This window comes from Cnephaeus nilssonii, assembly GCF_951640355.1.
Source record: "Cnephaeus nilssonii genome assembly, chromosome: 8".
Taxonomy (NCBI): domain Eukaryota; kingdom Metazoa; phylum Chordata; class Mammalia; order Chiroptera; family Vespertilionidae; genus Cnephaeus; species Cnephaeus nilssonii.
Genome location: NC_137079.1, coordinates 99,992,765 through 100,014,281, shown reverse-complemented (window position 1 = coordinate 100,014,281; position 21,517 = coordinate 99,992,765). Strand labels below are relative to the sequence as shown.

Below are 21,517 nucleotides of genomic sequence, written 5' to 3'. Positions count from 1 at the left end.
TCCTGACATCATCAACCCAATGTCCCCTTGGCTCAGTGTGGTGCAGTCCTTCCCTTTGGATATCCCATCCTCCATCCCCTTTCCGTAAATAAATTCAGTTTTTCCTTTATCCACCATCTGAGATGGCTATTTAGCCTGCCAGAGCACACCATCTGTTTTAACCTTGCATTTAGTTTCACTTAATTTTTACAATATCCTGTTATACATAATTATTAATAACGGACTACAACATTCACTAATGATTAATTACTATAATATTGTTGCATTCATTTCCCTTACACGCCTTATGCGCAGGCGCACCATTTCTCTCCACCAATACTAGCAGTGAATATTTTAGCAGCCGATTGCCATGTCATTAGTCTTGGACTGAGTTGTTTGGTGTGCGCAACAGGAAATATTTCGCTTTTGGAGAACAAGAAAAATAGGTTTATTGTGTTACGCTTATTAATTTGTGCAGTTATTCAGTATCTGGTAAGTTCATGTTCAAGAAAAAATGTTAATTTTTATTAAAAATGTTCTATTATTTTATGTTAAAGATTACTCATTTATTTCAGCCCTTTGTATTCAGCATGTCTCTATTGAAATAAACCTACTTTTCTATGAAAATTTAAGCTTTTGTTTTTTTGCTGCCCACATAAACTTAAACCTTGTTTATTTGGCCCATATTAGCCTTTGAGATTGACATGCAAATGGTAAGAGCTTTTTCTTTCTCTTTTTATAATATATTTTTATTGATTTCAGAGAGGAACGGAGAGGGAGAGAGAGATAGAAACATCAGTGATGAGAGACAATCATTGATCAACTACCTCCTGCACGCCCTACACTGGGAATCCAACCTGCAACCTGGGCATGTGCCCTGACTGGAAACCAAACCCTGACTTCCTGGTTCATAAGTCAATACTCAACTACTGAGCTGTGCTGGCTGGGCAGAGTTCTTTCTTTTTTATTGCCACGTAGTATTCCATTGTCTAAATGTACCATAGTTTTTTTATCCAATTATCTGCTGATGGGTACTTAGGCTATTTCCAAGACTTAGCTATTGTAAATTGCACTGCTATGATAATAGGGGTGCATATATTCTTTCTGATGAGTGTTTCAGGTTTCTTATATGTGCCTAGAAGTGGGATGACTGGGTTAAATGGGAGTTCCATTTTTAATTTTTTGAGGAAACTCCATACTGCTTTCTATATGACTGCACCAGTTTGCATTCCCACCTAGTTATGTACTAGGGTCCGCTTTTCTCTACATCCTCACCAACACTTGTTTGTTGATTTGTTGATGATAGCCATTCTGACAAGTGTGAGGTGAAATCTTATTATCATTTTTATTTGCATTTCTTGGATGATTAGTGACTTTGAGCATTTTTTCATACAGAAAGCCAAGAGACATATGAAAAAATGCTCAAAGGCATTCTCTTATAACAGTATTATAAGTTGCTTATCCTTAAAATGTTCAGTCATGCTGTTAATATTCAGAATACTATATGGAAAAATATAGCATTCTTAGTCTACTTTAAACAAGACCCAAATAATGAGGCATATTCTTTAGGTTCCATCTTCACTGCTCTAATGCCTATTCTACTTCCCTTTCACTACTACATTTGGCATAAATAAAGTATCAAACAGGCAATGGAATGGCAATTCCGTCTCCAAAAGAAGTAGTACTGAGTAGAAATAAAAATATATATCTCATCTCTTTATTTAAGAAAATAATTCTAGATCTCCACTGAAACTTAAAAAATGATGTCTAATCAACATTGGCATTCTAGCTGAAAAAAATCAAACTCAAATTGTAAGAGTGGCCAAGGAACTATATCTCAGGGATTTAAGTTAACACAGATCAGGACTCCCCAAGGGTTTATCCTATATATCCTATATAATAAAGAGGTAATATGCAAATGGTCGTTATGCCATGGTGCAGAACAACCGATCAGCAGGAGGGCGGGGCAGCGAGCTACAAGCAGTGGAGAGCTACAGGAGGGCGGGGCAGCGAGCTATGAGTGGCAGAGAGCTACTAGTGGTGGTGGGCGGGGCAGCCAGCTGAGGCAAGAGGCAGCGAGCTACTCGTTCACGGATTCATGTGCAGGGCCACTAGTTAAGAATACATTCCAGTGACATGAGCTTACCTTAGCACTGTATGTTATGAGCACTAGCTGCCTAGTCTAAGTCTTGGATTGGGCAAAATATATCACTTTTGTTCAGGGCCTTTTTCTTATGTGAAATTCAGTATCTATCTATCTATCTATCTATCTATCTATCTCTCTCTCTATATATATATATATATAAAGAGGTAATATGTAAATTAGCCAGGACGCTGTAACATTCACGACAGCTCAGGAGGAGGCTGCGTGCACAGGTGGGTGGGAGGGTACTGCTGCTTGGTGAGGCAAGCCACAGATGATGCAGGCCCGCAGAGAGCAGAGCCTGCCAGCCACCGTGGCGGTGAGCAGGCCAGCAGCGAGCAGGCCCGCAGAGACCAGAGAGCAGGGTGCTAGGCCTGCCTGCCAGCCGTGACGACAGCGAGAAGACAGGCCTGCAGAGAGCACAGAACAGGGCCTGCCCGCAGAGAACAGGGCCTGCCAGCCAGGGCGCACCAGCAGTCCCGCCTCTGCGCGTGAGCTGCAGAGGAAACACCTTTCCTGACCACTCATTGGCTAAGATCCTGGTGCGTCACACGCAGTGTTCTTGGTAACGTGGGTTATAAGAATCCAAGAAGGTGATCTAGGGTTTTTGCACCTCACTCCTGGAGGAAAAAATGAAGGTCCGCTGCTGGAGGGGCTAAGAAATGTCATATCCTGCCCTAGCCGGTTTAGCTCAGTGGATAGAGCCTCGGCCTGCCGACTGCAGGGTCCGGGTTCGATTCTGATCAAGGGCATGTACTTAGGTTGCAGGCTCCTCCCTAGCCGGGGCCCAGGTCAGGACTCAAGCAGGAGGCAACCAATCCAAGTGTCCCTCTCACACTGATGTTTCTCTCTGTCTTTCCCTTTATCTTCCACACTCTCTAAAAATCAGTGGAAAAATATCCTCAGGTGAGGATATAAAAGGAAGGAAGGAAGGGAGGGAGGAAGGAAGGAAGGAAGAAAGGTCATATCCTATTAAAGAGACATCTTGAAAATGCCTAAAGAAAGTTGTCATTTTTTTGTGGTGAAGGGATTGAAGTCTGTGCCGATGAAAACACCTTGGCAGCTACAGCGGCCGGCAGTGGCAGCAGCGGCAGGGTGATGAGGGCGGCACCTTCGTCTGATCAGCCTGGTTGCCTCCTGCAGAGGGAGGCCAGACTGTGGCTTAAGAGAGTGGGCCTAAGCCGTCAGTAGGACATCTCCTGAGGGCTCCCGGATTGGAGAAGGTGCAGGTCAGGCTGAGGGACCCCCCCTGTGCACGAATTTCATGTACCGGGCCTCTAGTTAATATATAAAACAAATTAAGTTGTTGTTGGAGGAGTTCTATTTTTTTTTTGAGAACAGAAAAAGTATTTTATTTTCTTTATTGATTTAGGTATTACATTTGTATCCTTATCCCCCCATTTCTCCCCCAACCCCCCACTCATGCCCTTATCCCCCTGTTGTCTGTGTCCATTGGTTAGGCTTATATGCATGCATACAAGTCCTTTGGTTGATCTATCCCCCTTACCCTCACCCTCCCCTACCTTCCCTCTGAGGTTTGACGGTCTGATCAATGTTTCTCTGTCTCTGGATCAGTTTTTGTTGATCAGGTTATAATGTTCTTTATTATCAATAAATGAGTGACATCATGTGGTATTTTTCTTTCACTGACTGGCTTATTTCACTTAGCATAATGCTCTCCAGTTCCATCCATGCTGCTGCAAATGGTAAAAGTTCATTCTTTTTTTATAGCAGCATAGTATTCCATTGTGTAGATGTACCACAGTTTTTTAATCCACTCATCTGCTGATGGGGACTTAGACTGTTTCCAAATCTTAGCTATGGTGAATTGTGCTGCTATGAACATAGGGGTGCATATATCCTTTCTGATTGGTGTTTCTAGCTTCTTGGTATATATTCCTAGAAGTGGGATCACAGGGTCAAATGGGAGTTCCATTTTTAATTTTTTGAGGAAACTCCACAGTGGCTGCACCAGTCTGCATTCCCATCAGCAGTGCACGAGGGTTCCTTTTTCTCCGCATCCTTGCCAGCACTTGTTGTTTGTTGATTTGTTGATGATAGCCATTCTGACAGGTGTGAGATGGCATTACATTGTCGTTTTGATTTGCATCTCTTGGATGATTAGTGATTTTGAGCATGTTTTCATATTTCTCTTGGCCTTCCTTCTATCTTCTTTGGAAAAGTATCTATTTAGGTTTGTTGCCCATTTTTTGATTGGGTTGTTTATTGGAGGAGTTCTATTTTAAAGTGAGGTTGTGTGCTTTATATACACTGTGAGGGTTTTGATATATTTGTGGCATTTATCAGACCAGAATTAAGCAATTATTATGGCACTTACTCTGGGCCACAGTGTATACAAATCCAGGAATTATGACAAAAAACTATATTTTAAAGTGAACTTCAAATATTCTTATATTTAGTTGTGTGTTATAAGGTAAATTTATTTAACTTGATACTATTTTTATGCAGTCGATTCTATTGTATCCCTATTCCAGGGAGAGACTGTAAAATTAATTTTATGAAAGAATGAATTTTAAGTTGTGTGTACCTTCCAATGGATTTGAAGTCATAGAGATTCTGGAGTATTTAGTAGGTTTTCACAAAACTTTAAATATCAACTGTGTTAGTGCATGAAAAGAAATTTGTATTTCTTCTTTCAGAATGCTCACAGTTGCTGAACCTATGGATGTTTGCTGAATTGAATTATTTGCTTTGATTGAAGGAGTTTTGTAATTTCTATTTTAAGAATAATTGATTCCAAGAAAATAAAACTCAATAATAGTGACTAATGGTATGTAAAATTGCTCTTGGTTCTGAAATAGAAAATAGATCTTATTATAAAAAATCTAGAGATAGTTTCATATTTTCTCTTTTCCTTAGTGTAGAAGTGTTATTTTAAAAAAAAGTACTTCCCTACTCCCACCAAACTACCACTGTTAGAGAAAATTGATATGTTTCCATGAGTCAGAATTAAGTGGAAGAAGCAATCTGAGAAGATCTTCAGGATGCTAGAAATTGCACAAAGCCTGCTTAAGCTGTCCTTCAGTGAGTGTGGGTGTTAAGAAGAGATTAACCTGTATCAGCGATTTTCAACCCATGTGCTGCCACCTACTGGTGTGGCACTGACCTCTTTTCCTTTAGATTGTCAAATAAAAAATAAAAAAAATGACAGCAGCCAATACTAGCCATCCAATGTGAATGAATCAAATTTTACCTATTTTTTTTGGTCAGGTTGGCAAAAAATATATTTTTTGATGTGCCACAGAATTTTTGTAATTAGTTTATGTGTTCCATGAGGTGAAAAAGTTTGAAAATTGATGACCTATAAAATAGGGCTTGGAATGGGGTGTATGTGAAGATTTAGCAGTATTTTGTTATCAGGGATTCTAATTTCTTTCAAACCTTCTAGGTATCAATGGCCCATTATTTTACATCTCTAAATTAGAATTTTAGAAAAGCTTCTACTTTTGTCAAAGGGAGACTTTATTTGTAAAATCCCTGGACTGTGGTGATAAAGAAAAATATGATAACATTGGTATGAGATATTTTTATTTGTGTGTGTTTTTTTTGGTTAGTCCTCATCTGAAGGTATTTTTTCCACTGATTCTTTTTTAGAGAGAATGGAAGGGAGGGAAGTGGTGGTGGTGGGTGTGGGGGGTGGGGGAGAGAGAAACATCGCTGTGAGAGAGACATATTGATTGGTTGCCTCATGCACATGCCCTTGACTGGGAATCAAACCAGCGATCCTGTGGGCCTAGAGCCAACACTCAAACCACTGAGCGACACAAGCCAGGTGAGATATTTCTTTATTGTTGTAAAACATACATAAAATTTACCATTTTAATCCTTTTAAAGTGTATAATTTAGTTGCATCTTCACATTGTTGTGCAACCATAACCCTCTATCCATCTCCAGAACTTTTTTATCCTTTCAAACTGTACCTCTGTACCCATTAAACAAAAACTCCCTATTCAACTTTCTTCCAGATCCTGGTAATCTTTATTCTACTTTCTGTCTTTATGAATTTGCTTATTCTAGTTACCTCATATAAGTGTAATCACATAAAATTTGCTTGTGTCTAGGTTATTTCATTAACTTAATGTCTTCAAGTTTTATCCATGTTGTAGCATGTGTCAGAAGTTCCTTTTATTTTTATTTTTAAATATATTTTTATTAATTTCAGAGAGGAAGGAAGAGGGAGATAGATATAAACATCAATGATGAGAATCATTGATCAGCTGTCTGGGCATCAAACCATGACCTCCTGGTTCATAGGTCAATGAGCCACCCCAACCAGGCAGAAGTTCCTTCCTTTTAGAGGATGAATATTCTATAGTTTTTACATATGACATTTTGTTTATACATTTATCTGTTGATGGATGCTTAAGTTGTTTCCACTTTTTGGCTGTTGTGAATAATGCTATGAATATTGGTGTACAGGTATCTGAGTTTTTAGTTCCTTAGTATCTATACCCAGAAGTGCAATTACTGGGTCCTATAGTAATTCTACATTTAATTTTTGAGGAGTTGCCAAATTGAGCTATTTTACGTTCCTACCAACAGCGCACAAAGGTTTTAATTTTTTCACATCTTTGCCAACTCTTATTAGTTTCTGTTTTATTGATAATAACCATCCTAATGGATGTGAAGTGGTATCTCACTGTGGTTTTATTTGCATTTTCCTAATGACCAAGGATGGTTAGCATCTTATCATGTACTTATTGGCCATTTGCATATCTTCTTTGGAGAAATGTCTATTGAAGTGCTTTGCCCACTTTTGAATTCGGTTGTTTGTCTTATAGTTGAATTGTAGGAGTTCTTTATATATTCTGAATTTGAATCTCTTAACAGATATATGATTTGCATGGAGTGTAATTTTTAATAGAAAGTTTCTAAAAACTATTTTATATATTTTCTGCCTATTTGTTTATATGGCTTTTTACATCTAAGAATTAATTTTGTTACATATCATAACATATGATCATGTAAATAAAAGAAATAAAAATATTTTTAAAAATTCCTTGTTTCTAAAAGCACCAATCTTAGGTCACATTAATTTTAAATAAATCATGTTTATATTAGAGGCTAACTAGCTAGCATAAGAGATACTAGTTCACTGGGTGATATAACACTCAGTGACACAGCTCTTATTCTGCAAATGAAATTAGAAGGTCCATTTGTCTTTTATAGTTCTACAAATTTGAATCATTGAAGAAAATTTGCTCTCATTCCCCAGTGTCTATTTTTGCCCCTCAGTGTCCTCCTCATTTAAAAGCTTTCCTTTGAGCTGAGAGTGATAAAGCAGGTAGATTATAAATAAAAAAGTTTATTTTGTTCCAGTTTTGCTCTTGACATGTTTATATATTGATAGTGTTATTAAAAATTCAGCAGCAGATATTTTTTAAAATGTGTTTTGAACAGAAGAAGGATGATAAAGATGTTTAGTTTCATTTATATGTGGTATCTTAGGAGGGCAACAAAAAACACACACTCATACATACAGAAAACAGATTGGTGGTGGAGAGGGGTGGCATGTAGGCAAAATGGATGAAGGGGGTCAAAAGATACAAACTTCTAGTTAAAAAATAAATAAGTCATAGCAATTATAGTTACTAATCCTGTATTTCATATTTGAAAGTTGCTACATATTTAAAAGTTCTCATCACAAGAAAAAAAATGTTGTAGCTATGCAGGGTGACAGATGTTTAACTAGACTTATTGTGGTGACCATTTCCCAATATATACGAACTAGAGGTCTAGTGCATGAATTCGTGCACCAGTGGAGTTCCTTGGCCTGGCCTGCGGGATCGGGCCCAAACCAGCTCTCCGACATCCCTCCAGGGGTCCTGGATTGCGAGAGGGTGCTGAGGGACCCCACTGGTGCATGATTGGAGCTGGGGAGGGACATGGGAAGTTGGCCAGCTGGGGAGAAACCGCGGGAGGGCATGTCCGGCCCATCTCGCTCAGTCCCTATCGGCTAGACCCCAGCAGCAAGCTAACCTACCGGTCAGAGTGTCTACCCCCTGTTGGTCAGTGCATGTCATAGCGACTGGTCAACTGGTTGACTGTCTGCCCCCTGGTGGTCAGTGCACATCATAGAGAGTGGTTGAGCAACCTTAGCATATTAGCATATCATTAGCATAGTAGAGGCCCAGTGCACTAAATTCGTGCATGGAGGGGGGGGTGTCCTTCAGCCCAGCCTGCACCCTCTCCAATCTGGGAACCCCTCAGGGCATGTCCGACTGCTGGACATCCCTCTCACAATCTGGGACTGCTGGCTCCCAACTGCTTGCCTGCCTGCCAGCCTGATCACCCCCTAGCCACTCCCCTGCCAGCCTGATCATTGCCTAACTGCTCCCCTTCTGGCCCGATTATCCCCAACTGCCCTCCCCTGCTGCCCTGATAGCCCCCAACTGCCCTCCCTTGCTGGCCTGGTCCCCCTCAACTGCCCTCCCCTGTAGGCCAGGTTGCCCCCAACTGCCCTCACCTGAAGGCCTGGTCACCCCTAACTGCCCTCCCTCCCCTGCAGGCTGGTCCCCCCACAACTGCCCTCTCTCTCCTGCAGGCCTGGTCCCCCACAACTGCCCTCCCCTGCCAGCCATCTTGTGGTGGCCATCTTTGACCACATGGGGGCGGCCATCTTGTGCAAGGACGTGAGGGTCAATTTGCATATTACCTCTTTATTATATAGGATTATGCTTTGATTGGTTGAATGGAAAACTGGATGACCAGACACTTAGCATATTACGCTTTTATTGTATAAGATATTGAATCATTATGTTGTACACCTGAAAGTAATATAATGTTATATGTCTATTATACCTGCAAAAATATTTTTTGAAAGAATAAAGTAGAGGAGAGTAAGAGTAGGAATAGAGTAGAATGAACAGGAGTTCATTCTTCTGTTTCAAGAAATGAAAATCTAGGTCTGGGTTTCTAAACCTCAACTCTGCTGGCATTGGGGGCCAGATAATTCTTTGTCGTGGGGTTCTCCTCTGTGTTATAAGATATTTAGTAGCATCCTTGACCTCTACCCACTAGATGCCAGTGACGCACACTCCCTCCAACCCATTTGTGGCAACCAAAAATGTCTTTAAACATTGCCAAAGGACCTGTCAGGGGTGGAGCAAAATCACTCCCTCTTTCCTCACTGAGAACCACTGGTCTAGGCTGATAAGAGGCTGAGCTGAACTCTAACAGAAGAATGGTGATAAAAAGATGCAAACAAGTGAAGTTTTGAGTAAAAGAAAGGAATAAAGTTTCTGATAATATTTATTAGGCATCTACTGTTTCCAAGGCACCAGCACGAGGTGACATAGTCATTTAAAATCTTACATAATAAAAGGCTAATATGCAAATCAACCGAACGGTGGAACGACTGGTCACTATGACGCACACTGACCACCAGGGGGCAGACGCTCAAAGCAGGAGCTGCCCCCTGGTGGTCAGTGCGCTCCTGCAGGGGGAGCGTCATTCAGCCAGAAGCCGGCTCATGGCTGGCGAGCGCAGTGGTGGTGGTGGGAACCTCTCCCGCCTTCACGGCAGTCGGATATCCCCCGAGGGCTCCTGGACTGTGAGAGGGCACAGGCCGGGCTAAGGGACCCTCCAGAGTGCACGAATTTCATGCACTGGGCCTCTAGTAAATAATAATAAATATGTATTAAATGCCTATTTTATGTGAGGGATTAAAGCTACATAGATGAATAAGAGTCATTGTCCTTAAAGAGGAGAGACACATGAACAAATTAATTGTGAACCAAAATGAAAATAATAATGTATATAAGGTACTGATTGAGAAGAGAATTTCATCTGAGGAAGTCACAGAGACCTGTGATACCTGAGCTGGATTTGAAGGATGAATAGCAGTTTGCCTCCTGGAGTGGATTTTTCATTTGAGTTGGTGAATTGCCCATGGTCTTTTAGTGGCTGAGTTGAAGACCAAATTGAGGCAAAGCTCTCTCCAGGCTGTCTCCTCTGCCCAGGGAATAAAACTCCCAAATTATAAATAAACCTGAAATGACTGCCCGGCACAATAGTACATTTTCCTGAGACTTGAGTACAGTGATTAGCACCTGGCAAACCCAAGAGCAATGCAATTTTAGTGACAGTTTATATACTTCATGAAAGATTAACATGGTGATACCCAGGCAGGCTAAATAGCCATCTCAAACTGTGGCTAAAGAAAAATGAATTTATTTAAGGAAAGGGAATGGAGTATGGGATATCCAAAGGGAAGGGCTGCATAGCACCGAGTCAAGGGGACATTGAGTTGATGATGGCAGCACCCAGAAGCTTGAGTTTCATCCTTGTAGGTACTCACTGATAGGAAGCTCTGGTTGTCAATGGGTCTGGGGGCTGAGGTGGTGGTCTTGGAATGCAGGTATGCAATCAGGAGTCTTTAGGATAGTTTCAGTTCTTTATATGGTATGCTTCTTGGTGTCCCGCAAGTTTTTCCCCCCTGGCCTTTGTTCTGTGGTGGGAAGCTTACAAATTCCCTGTAGTCCTAACATTTCTCTCCTCTTTCTGTTTGTTAGTAATTATTCTTACAGAATTGGAAACCGACCAGCCAGCAGCTTGGCATGTTCCATTAATATAAGGGAAGGTGAAATTATCAGAACAACTCATAATGTATTTATTAGACACTGGAAGACAATAACTAGAACACCCAGTAAAAGTCAGACATTAGCAACAGGGAGCTACTGCATCAACCTTTAGAGAAAATATCCCTGCATCCTTTTCCCAGACAGTGGGTCCCAATGCATAAAGGTCCCCATATGTGACTTTCTTCCCAAAATGAATGTATCCTATCTAATAAAAGAGTGATATGCAAATTAACCACCACTCTGCTACACCCACAAGCCATGCCCACCAGCCAATGAGTAGCGAGTATGCAAATTAACCCAACCAAGATGGCTGCGGCCATGGAGCGAGCAGGAGGCTTGGGTTTCCCTGGCAATGGAGGAAGCCAAACTTTCCACACACCCTGCCTGGCTGGCCCAGGCCTCCACTCAAGGCTACAAAGTTTTAATTATAGAAGATAAATAAATCCCAACAAAAATGGCAGCAGCCACGGAGCTGGAGAGAGCAGGAGGATTGAGTTGCCCCCGGCGATGGAGGAAGCCAAGCTTCCCACAGCCCTGGCCTGCCTTGGTCTCTGCTCAAGGCTACAAAGTTTCAATTATAGAAGATAAATAAATCCCAACAAAAATGGCTGCAGCCATGGAGAAAGCAGGAGGCTTGGCTCTGCTCAAGGCTAGAAAGTTTCAATTATAGAAGATAAATAAATCCCAGATCCCAGGGCCTCCACTTGGGTCACCGGGGGGCGTGGCCAGCCTGCAAACCACCACAGGCCCCTCACCCAGGCCGCCCCACGCCCCAAGCGAACCTCCACCCTGATCTGGGACACCCTTTAGGGCAAAACAGCCGGCCCCCATCCGTGCACCAGACCTCTATCCTATCTAATAAAAGAATAATATGCAAATTGACCATCACTCCAACACACAAGATGGCTATCCCCATGTGGTCAAAGATGGCTGTCCCCATGTGGACACAAGATGGCTGCGACAAGATGGCCTGCAGGGGAGGGCAGTTAGGGGTGACCAGGCCTGCAGGGGAGGGCAGTTAGAGGCAAACAGGCTGGCAGGGGAGCAGTTAGGCATCAATCAGGCTGGCAGGCAGAAGCGGTTAGGAGCAATCAGGAAGGCAGGCAGGCGAGCGGTTGGGAGCCAGCAGTCCTGGATTGTGAGAGGGATCCCAGATTGGAGAGGGTGCAGGCTGGGCTGAGGGACACACACCCACATGCACAAATTTCATGCACCGGGCCTCAAGTAAAGTAATAAAATTTGATGTCATACATCAAAATACTAAAATCTAAAAACAGTGGGTAAAAACTGATCTTATTGGTGACTTCGTACACAAAGGAATGTTTTATATGATATAGAGGCCCAATGCATGGAATTCGTGCAAGAGTAGGCTCTCGTAGCCCTGGCTTTGTCTGGAAGGTCGCCTGGAAGGTCGTCTGGAAGGTCGTCCAGATGGTCATCCAGGCGGCCGTTAAGTTGATTTGCATATTACTCTTTTATTATTATAGATGCCAGCATATATGTTCTCTATAAAACATAAGAGTAAATAGCCAATAGCACTGACCCAGGATTAGAGCAGGAAAATGAAAAGAGGCCACATGTGAAAATGGCAGTTAAATGACACTTTGAAAATACATTTAAGATTGGTATTAGAACTCAAATTTCTCCATGAACCTACTAAGTCTTTCTGAAGAAATAAAAAATTGTGTGTTTATTTGGTGTGTGTGTGTGTTTAAACATAGGTATGTGTGCATTGATAGGTACATTACCAAAATTTCTGAAAAGAAAGAATACAACTGCTTTAAAATAGCCAATACTTTTTGTACATGTTTCATTTTAAAATACAGTTGTAATCATATAACAAATATAATAGACTGTGATTAATGTGTTTTTGCTATAATAAAATAGATATAAAATTGATGAAAAATAAAACTCTGGCTCCAATAAATTGAAAAAGATAAACCGAAAAGATGAAATAGAAATACTATCATTAATTTTAAAATTTAACATTATAGCACAGTACATTTTCTATTTATTAGTTTTATTTAAAATTTAGTTGTATAAACTATCCAACATTTTATTAAATAAATGTATAACAGTCTTCTTAATTGTTATGAAACTGTTGAGCATTTAGGTTGTTTATACTACTATTTTACTATTTATGATAAATTCATTTCTGACAATATCTTTATGCTTAACATTATTCATATTTAGGGTTTATTTTCTGGAAACATCTTTACAGTAAATATGATTTCTGAGTCAAAGGGGATGCTTGAAAGTGTTCAAGTGCTTTCTAGAAGCATTATGCCAATATATGATGCCACCAACAGAACAAAATTAGAGTGCCCATTTCATGGAACCCTCAATATCACTGTGTTATTTAAATTGTTTCCACTTATGGTTATTGTTTATTGTATTATCAATATTGCATTACTGTATACCTTTGTATATAATTTAATGGTAGAAATTCTGCTGGTTCCTCCTTGTTATATCTTTTGCAATGTACCGAAGCCAAATTTTTTCCTCAGCAACTCATATTTTACATAACAAAAATGTTAACTATAGTTTTTAAATATTTGCTACAAATATTTTTCCTGTTATTTAAGTATGCATTTTTACTTTTTACCATTTTTTACTTTAGTGCATTGTTATTTTTATCACCATTTTTTACTTTAGCATTTTTTACGTAGTCACATTTATAATCTTCTCTTTGAAATTTTGTCTATCTCTTTTTATAAAAGTCATCAAGAAAGCAGTATTCTTTTAAGGAAATTAAGTATTCCATTGGCAAGTGTGTTTAAGTTCTAAATTCGGTTAGTAAACTCGTAAAGAAGGGACAACAAGGTATATTTATGCTGCTCATGGATTAGAGGGTCAAAACTGATAAAGTTGAAAATTTAAAAACAAAACAATAATGAAACAATGATGTTCTGTCAAGGTGAATGTTTCTGGAATGGGACCTTCCAGAATGGATGAGTGCTACCTGGCCCCTGGACTAATTGTTGTGTACAGTTTGATAGGTGATGTATGCTTTTCTTAGCGACATTGACCTAGAAGCAGTACTCATCGATCATTCAAAGGTTCTAACTGTCCAGTGCTTAGGCATGGTCACTTAGCAGCCAACATCATACCCATTTCATATAGTATCTTTTGAATTTTATTTTCATATCATATCATATAGTAACATCAACATATTTTTTTTGGTCAAAAATGATGTTTTTTGAAAAAAATAGTGAGAAAAATGTTATTGTTTTCTATCTTTGAAAATCTCTTTAATGGCTGATTTGATGGATAACACTTGGATTCTCATGCTCACTTTTGCATACAGTCTGTTGTGATATGTTGTTTGAGTTGAAGTACATGAGAACAATCTAATGACTCAGATATGTAGTTGAAAAAGAGAGGAACTTATAACTCCCATGAAAGGTTCTCTGGGACTCCAGGGGTTCTTGGGTCACACTTTGAGAACCACTTTCCTATAAAGTAGTTTGGAAGAACATATGAGTGGTGAGATTATTAGTGATCCTACGTGTTACCTTTTTCATTTATATATTCCACAACAGAGATGGATTACTTGTTCAAATTATAAATGAGAAAGGAAGAAGCATGAGTATGTTGAGGAAAGATTTTGGAGGCTCTAGAGATCAAGGCAGAAAAGTTTATATTTTGGAAACCAAAGAGCAACTGTAATTTTTTAAGCAGGCAAATGACCTATTAAAATTGTATTTAGCCCTGGCTGGGTGGCTCAGTTCTTGGAGCATTGTCCTGTACACCAAAAGATTGCGAGTTCCATTCCAGGTTAGGTTCAATCCCTGGCCAGGGCACATACGGGAGGCAGCCAATCCATGTTTCTTTCTCTCTTACATTGATGTGTGTGTGTATGTGTTTCCCTCTCTTTCCCTTCCTCTCTCTAAAAATCAATGAACATATCCTCAGGTGAGGATTAAAAATTGTATTTGGGAAAAAATGGCTGGAATTAGAAGAGAGAAGCTACTTTATAGTTGTCTCAGTAATATAGGTGAATAATTAGGTGGGCTATGCCTCAGATATTGGTGGAAATGGAGATAACTTTTCAAAATTTGCAAAAACTGATCCAGAGACAGAGAAGCATCTATCAGACCATCAAACTTCAGAGGGAAAGCAGGGGAGGGTGATGGAAGGGGGAGAGATCCACCAAAGGACTTGTATGCATGCATATAAGCATAACCAATAGACACAGATACTAGGGGCGTGAGGGCATGAGCGAGGGGCTGGGGAGGGGCATTGGGGGGATAAAGACACATATGTAATACCTTAATCAATAAAGAAAAAATATTAAATAGAATACTAAATGAGGAAAAAGGAATTAATAAAATGTACAATGCCACAAAAAAAATTTTCATAGAAATTTTTAATGCAGAAATACCAAAACTTGGGTATCCTACCTAATAAAAGAGTAATATGCAAATTAACCATCACTCCGCTACACCCACCAGCCATGCCCACCAGCCAATCAGAGCGAGTATGCAAATAAACCCAACCAAGATGGCTAGAGCCACAGAGAGAAGGAGGGAGGCTTGGGTTTCCCAGGCAACAGAGGAAGCCAAGCTTTCCGCCTGCCCTTGGCAGCCTAAGCCTCCACTCAAGGCTACAAAGTTTCAATCATAGAAGGTAAACAAATCCAAACAGAAATCGCTGCAGCCATAGAGCTGGAAAGAGCGGGCGGGGTTGCCCCCAGCAATGGAAGAAGCAAAGCTTTCTGAACACCCTGGCCGGCCCAGGCCTCCGCTTAAGACTACAAAGTTTCAATTATAGAAGATATACACAAACCCCAACAGAAATGGCTGCTGGCCACAGAACGAGCAGGAGGCTGGGCTCCGCTCCAGGCTACAAAGTTTCAATTGTAGAAGGTAAATAAATTCCAGATACCAGGGCCTCTGCTTGGATTGCCAGGGGGCGTGGCTGGCCTGTAAACCACCACAGGCCCCTCGCTCAGGCCACCCCACGCCCCAAGGGAACCCCCACCCTGATCTGGGACACCCTTCAGGGCAAACCAGCCTGCCCCCACCCGTGCACCAGTCTTCTAGCCTATCTAATAAAAGAGTAATATGCAGATTGACCATCACTCCAACACACAATATGGCTGCCCCCATGTGGTCAAAGATCCTGCCCCCATGTGGACACAAGATGGCCTGCAGGGGAGGGCAGTTGGGAGGCACCAAGCCTGCAAGGGAGGGCAGTTGAGAGGGACCAGGCCTGCAAGGGAGGGCAGTTGGAGGTGATCAACCATGCAGGGGAGGGCAGTTAGAGGTGACCAGACAGGCAGAGGAGGGAAGTTGGGGGCAAACAGGCTGGCAGGGGAGCAGTTAGACATCAATCAGGCTGGCATGGGAGTGGTTAGGAGGTGATCAGGCTGGCAGGCAGAAGTGGTTAGGGGCAATCAGGAAGGCAGGCAGGCGAGCAGTTGGGAGCCAGCAGTTGGGTCCCAGATTAGAGAGGGTGCAGGCTGGGCTGAGGGACACCCCCCGCCCCCGTACACGAATTTCGTGCACCGGGCCTCTAGTCTATATATATAAAACCCTAATATGCAAATAGACCGAACGGTGGAACAACCAAACAGCCGGTTGCTATGACGTGCGCTGACCACCAGGGGATGCGTGCGGAAATGGCATGCATCAGCAGCAGGCAGCAGAGCGCAGAACATGTCGGGCATAGGCCTTGGTGGGATGGTGGAGCAGGTGAGTGGGGGCACCAGACCAAGATGGAGTGCTGGTTACTGTCATCAGGGCAAGCCTTTAGTGGTTACTGAAAATTCTTTGCTCCCGTGCACTGCGGTCCTGCCAGGCGCTCACACCTGCTGCCGGTGCTGGCCCCACTCACACCCACTGCCAGCGCCAGAGCCGCCACTTGCACCTGCTGCCGGCGCCAAAGCCACCACTCATACCCGCTGCCAGCACCTGGCACAGGCCCCAGCCAGCAGCCAGCAGCTGGGGAAGGAAGGCCCTGGCCAGCAGCCGGAAGGCCCCGATCAGCCCTGATCACTGGCCAGGCCTAGGGACCTTACCTATGTACAAATTTTGTGCACCAGGCCTCTAGTAGGGAATAAAGGAGAGGAGGGAGTTAAGATGACTAAGAGTTTTCAAGTCTAAAACATTTGAAGAATTTCTCCCTTATTTTCAACTTTAACCTTTTCTGAAAATTATTCTTATTAAGTTAACTGAAGTCTTGTCTTATTTTTCAGAGTTTGTCAGTCCATTCTAGGACTTAGGAGAATGTCAACATGCTTCCCAACCTGTGTCTGTCACAGTGACTACCAAAAGAAAAGGAAGATCTATGACATCTCTGGAGAGTTACTTGCTGCTTACTTTTCTTAAGCCCTGCAGGCAGTGAAGGGCTATCTGACCAGTTCCTGTTTTCACTGGACACCTGCAGTCAACCTCTTATGCACTCCAGCACCCCCATCAGCTCTCTCTTCTCTTTTACCAGCCCAGCAGTGAAGAGACTGCTAGGCTGGAAGCAAGGAGATGAAGAGGAAAAGTGGGCAGAGAAGGCAGTAGACTCGTTAGTGAAGAAGCTAAAGAAGAAGAAAGGAGCCATGGATGAGCTGGAGAGGGCTCTGAGCTGTCCAGGGCAGCCCAGCAAATGTGTTACGATTCCTCGATCCTTGGACGGGCGGCTGCAGGTGTCCCATCGCAAGGGGTTGCCTCACGTTATTTATTGCCGAGTGTGGCGATGGCCTGATCTGCAATCTCACCATGAGCTGAAGCCCCTGGAATGCTGTGAGTTCCCATTTGGCTCCAAGCAGAAAGAGGTGTGCATTAACCCCTATCACTACTGCCGTGTGGAGACATCAGGTCAGTTTTCTTCACGATATCATGGTGTATTTTAAAAGTTAAAGAGGTATGTCCCAGTTGATGGAGAGTTATGGGGCATAAGCAATACAAGGACCACCACAATCACCAAAAAAGAGAGATGGGGGAGATTCAATTTTGAGGAAATAATCCACAATTTTGTAGTCAGAAAAATCTAGAATTTTCATTTCAGCATATATGTAAACTCTGTGATTTTGAAAATGCAATTTTATATGTTTTGGAGTCATCATCATCATGTTCTTCCCACTCTTGGGGCATTTGAGGGTCTTAATATGGATTTTATATGATTAACTAAAAAATAAACATTCTCCTCTCCAACCCCTCTCCCTCAACTGAAGTGAACTAAAGTAAACTAAACAAGTTTCTTCACTGTCACTTTCCCCAAGCTCAGGTAAGTGTAGGTATCTCATTTTTTGGGTCTGAAAACAGCCAATGAAAGTTTTTTGGAATCCTTCTAGGACTGAAAAAAAAAGGGGGGGGTTGGGGAGTTTGGGAGTTGTTCTTAATATGGCTTTAAATATAGGAAAATATTGCCCTAAATTCTTTACACATCTGGATGTGTTTGTATGTGTATACACAGCTCACCTCCCTTTTGGAGAAGTCTAGTGTTGATCTTTGTTCCTTCACACTGGCTATAACCATTTGACTGCTTTTTCCCCCTCTGGATTGCATGTTCCTGTGGCTATGGGGATAAGTTTTTATGAGAGCTTCCTCTCCCTGATTGACCATCTGCCTCTTTCCAGGAGACCTAAGGACTGGCACATGAGCTCAGGGAAATGACCATATCCCTTAGGAGAAAGTTCTGTTGAGGTAGACAGGCCATGGTTGGAGTGCAGCCTGTCTGTTGGTAAAGGGTTTAGTTAACCTTACAGCAGAAATGATAAAATGCTTTGTGCCCAGCCTACACAGGCTTAGCTAGGCAACCTCTCAGACTCCTAAATCATGCCATGATGTTGTAAAACATTAGTCAAGAAAGTCACCTGTCTGGGTGTGAATACTTCTCACAGTCACTTCATCCCAGGATTCAGTCCCTGTATGAAACTGTGATGAGAAAGTCCCACTCTCCTGGTGAATCTAATGCGTTTTCCCTAATTCATATAGGTTTTTGCTTTCTTCCCTTCTTTCTTGTTTCCCTCTGGGCTTTCTTTGCATACTTAAAAAGTCATTAGTGTCTGAGTGCATGACAGAAAGAACTCGATTCTTTTTTGTTTCAAAGATTTGAGTTATGCCCAGCCTGAGTAACTCAGTGGTTAAGCGTCGACCTATGAATCAGGAGGTCACAGTTTTATTCCAGGTCAGGGCATATGCCCAGGTTGTGGGCTCAATCCCAAGCCAATCAACGATTTTCTCTCATCATTGATATTTCTATCTCTCTCTCCTTCTCCTTTCCTCTCTGAACTCAATTATATATATTTGAGTTATATTAAGCATTCAAAATATACCCAATGAAAAAAAATGTTCATTAAGAAATCATCTTTTTTTTTGAGTAATAGAGTGGAAAAAATATCTTGTAAAATGTACCTGTTTTACTTTTTACATACTCAAAAACCAAATTTTAGAGTATTGTTTCATATTTTAGTGTTTCATATTATGTAAGGTTCTTTTAGGAATGGTAGTGTGAATGTTTTCACATATGAAAGGTAGATTTCATAATCATATTTTAGGTTTGAGTTTCCAAAATGAAAGATGGGTAAAGATTGTATTAAATTTTAAGGTTTTTAACTTTCCTAACTTGATTTTTTAATATAAAAAGGATATTTTATATCTAAATTTCTGGCCATATTTAATGTTAATATTTTGAGAACAATAAAGATACTAATGTTAAGCAAGTTTTCTGGCACTCTAGTTATTACAAAGCTTATGTTTTCCCTTTGAAATCTCTCATTTTTTGACCTCTCCTTTTAGGAAGCTAAAATTTTGCTTTACTTTTTACTCACACAGCCACTTAAGTACTCTATTTCAATGTTTCTCATATTATCTGTATTGAAGAACCAATTTTTCTTTTTTATATCTTCCATCCTTCAAAAATTGATACATTTACTAGGCAAATGAAATTTTGAAAAGACTTACAAAATACAAGCCCATTTTGTATTATTCGTTTCCACAGTTATAAAATTGTTATCATATTTAGCTAATTATTAATATTAGTAATAGACAGCAAAGGGTAAGTCAGACATTATAAGCATGGTCATCTGGGCAGCTTCACCAGGAAGCTGCAACTTCACACTCCTCAGTCCATTCTCTGCAAATCACTGGGAGAAGGGGGTCCAGCAAAAGGGGAGATGTGCACATGTGTGATATAGGTAAGGTGCCTGTGGGTCAGTCTAACCTGGGAAAAGATAATTGGCTAGGGGGATAGAGCAGCTGTAAGCATATGAAATCTTGAAGGGTTAATTGGTTAAACTCCTGATTATAATCCCCAAAGAGTTTTCTCTCTTGCACTCTCTTATTCCGTGACTCATACTCGCCTGCCATGTGGTTCCCACCCTCAATGGCCTGCAGCTTGAAACATAAGCTAAGTTAGCCAGATGCTAGACTGGACTGTTCTTTAATACTGAGCAGAGACTCTGGGCAGTGGACTTAATCCTAAACCCGGCTGAAGACAAGATTGGACCTTTTCCATGGTAAGACAGAGGGAGCTGGGACCTTGGAAGGGAACTCCCTTGCTTTTATGTGATCAATAAAGCTTTCCATGAAACCCCATCCTCCTGCGGAGGCCTTGGGAAAGAACTCCACTTCCACCAGTAACAGGTGGGAATGCGGAGGGCACCCCACCAATAACAAAATTATTCTGTTGAATAGCTATTGAAGTTTCTAACCATTAATTTTCATTATCAATACTTCTGCCTTTATGGACTGGCACCCAACAGTTGGTGAGGTGCCACCTGTCTTCAGGCCACTACGTGTTGCTCATATCTGGGAGAAACTGTGCAAAAATGTTTTTGTGGCACGCAATGGTTGTATTCTATATGACTGAAGGTTATTTCAGGAGTGTAATTTCTTTTTTTTTTTTTAATGATATTCTCTATCAATTTCTGATTTCTTTTTCCCCCCACTTTATTTTTATTGTTGACAATATTACAGATGTCCCCATTCCCCCCCCCCTTTTCCCACCTCCACCAAGCCCCTGCTCTCCCCTTCCCTCTGGCCATCACCTAACTGTTTGCTGTGTCTATGGGTTATCTTTGGCTAATCTCTTCACCTTCTTGCATCCAGTTCCTCCCATTTCCTTCCCCTCTGACAGCTGTCAGTCTGTTTGTTAGTTTATTTTGATAAGAAGTCAACTTCCAAAATATACAAAGAACTCATACAAAGAACTCATACATGATATTTATCTTTCTCTGGCTGGCTTATTTCACTTAGTATAATAATTACCAGATCCATCCATGCTGTTACTAAAGGTAAGATTTCCTCATTTTTTTATTGCCCCATTGTACCAGTATTCTATTGTGTAAATATACCACAACTTTTTTTTTTATCCACTCATCTACTGATGGGCACTTCAGCTGTTTTCAGATATTAGCTATTAAGGTCACTGTTTCCTTGTTCATTTTTTTTTTAATCTGGAAGATGTATCCATTGATGACAATAGGGAGTTAATAACTCCTACTATGATTGTAATGCTGTTGATCTCTCCCTTAAAATCCACTGATATTTTATTAATTTATTTAGGTGCTCCTCTATTGGGTACATATATGTTTACAGGGGTTAAATTTTTTGTTGGATTGATCCCTTTAGTATTATGAAGTGATCTTTTTTTTCTCTTCTTATGTTCTTTGTTTTAAGTCTATTTTGTCAGATATAAATATTGCTATCCCCGTTTTTGTTTTTCATTTCCATTTTATATATATATTTTTCATCCATTCACTTTCATTCTGTGTGAATCTTTTGTTCTGAGGGGAGTCTCTTGTAGAGAGCATATATATAGTCATGTTTTCTTTTTTTTTTAAATATTTTATTGA

General features: G+C 41.0%; 1 protein-coding gene across 7 annotated transcripts in view; it reads left to right on the top strand.

Annotated features, from left to right (window-relative positions):
* SMAD9 (SMAD family member 9) overlaps positions 1-21,517 on the top strand; it is an 85,035-nt gene that overhangs the window by 19,440 nt on the left and 44,078 nt on the right. For 6 of the 7 annotated variants that reach the window (XM_079779248.1, XM_079779253.1, XM_079779252.1 and 3 more), the window contains exon 2: positions 16,925-17,537. In XM_079779248.1, coding sequence (XP_079635374.1) covers positions 17,126-17,537 — 412 coding nt within the window. In that variant the 5' untranslated portion in view covers positions 16,925-17,125. Of the gene's footprint in view, positions 1-5,800; positions 5,916-16,924; positions 17,538-21,517 lie in introns of those variants that run through there. The other variant, XM_079779250.1, reaches the window with a different exon arrangement.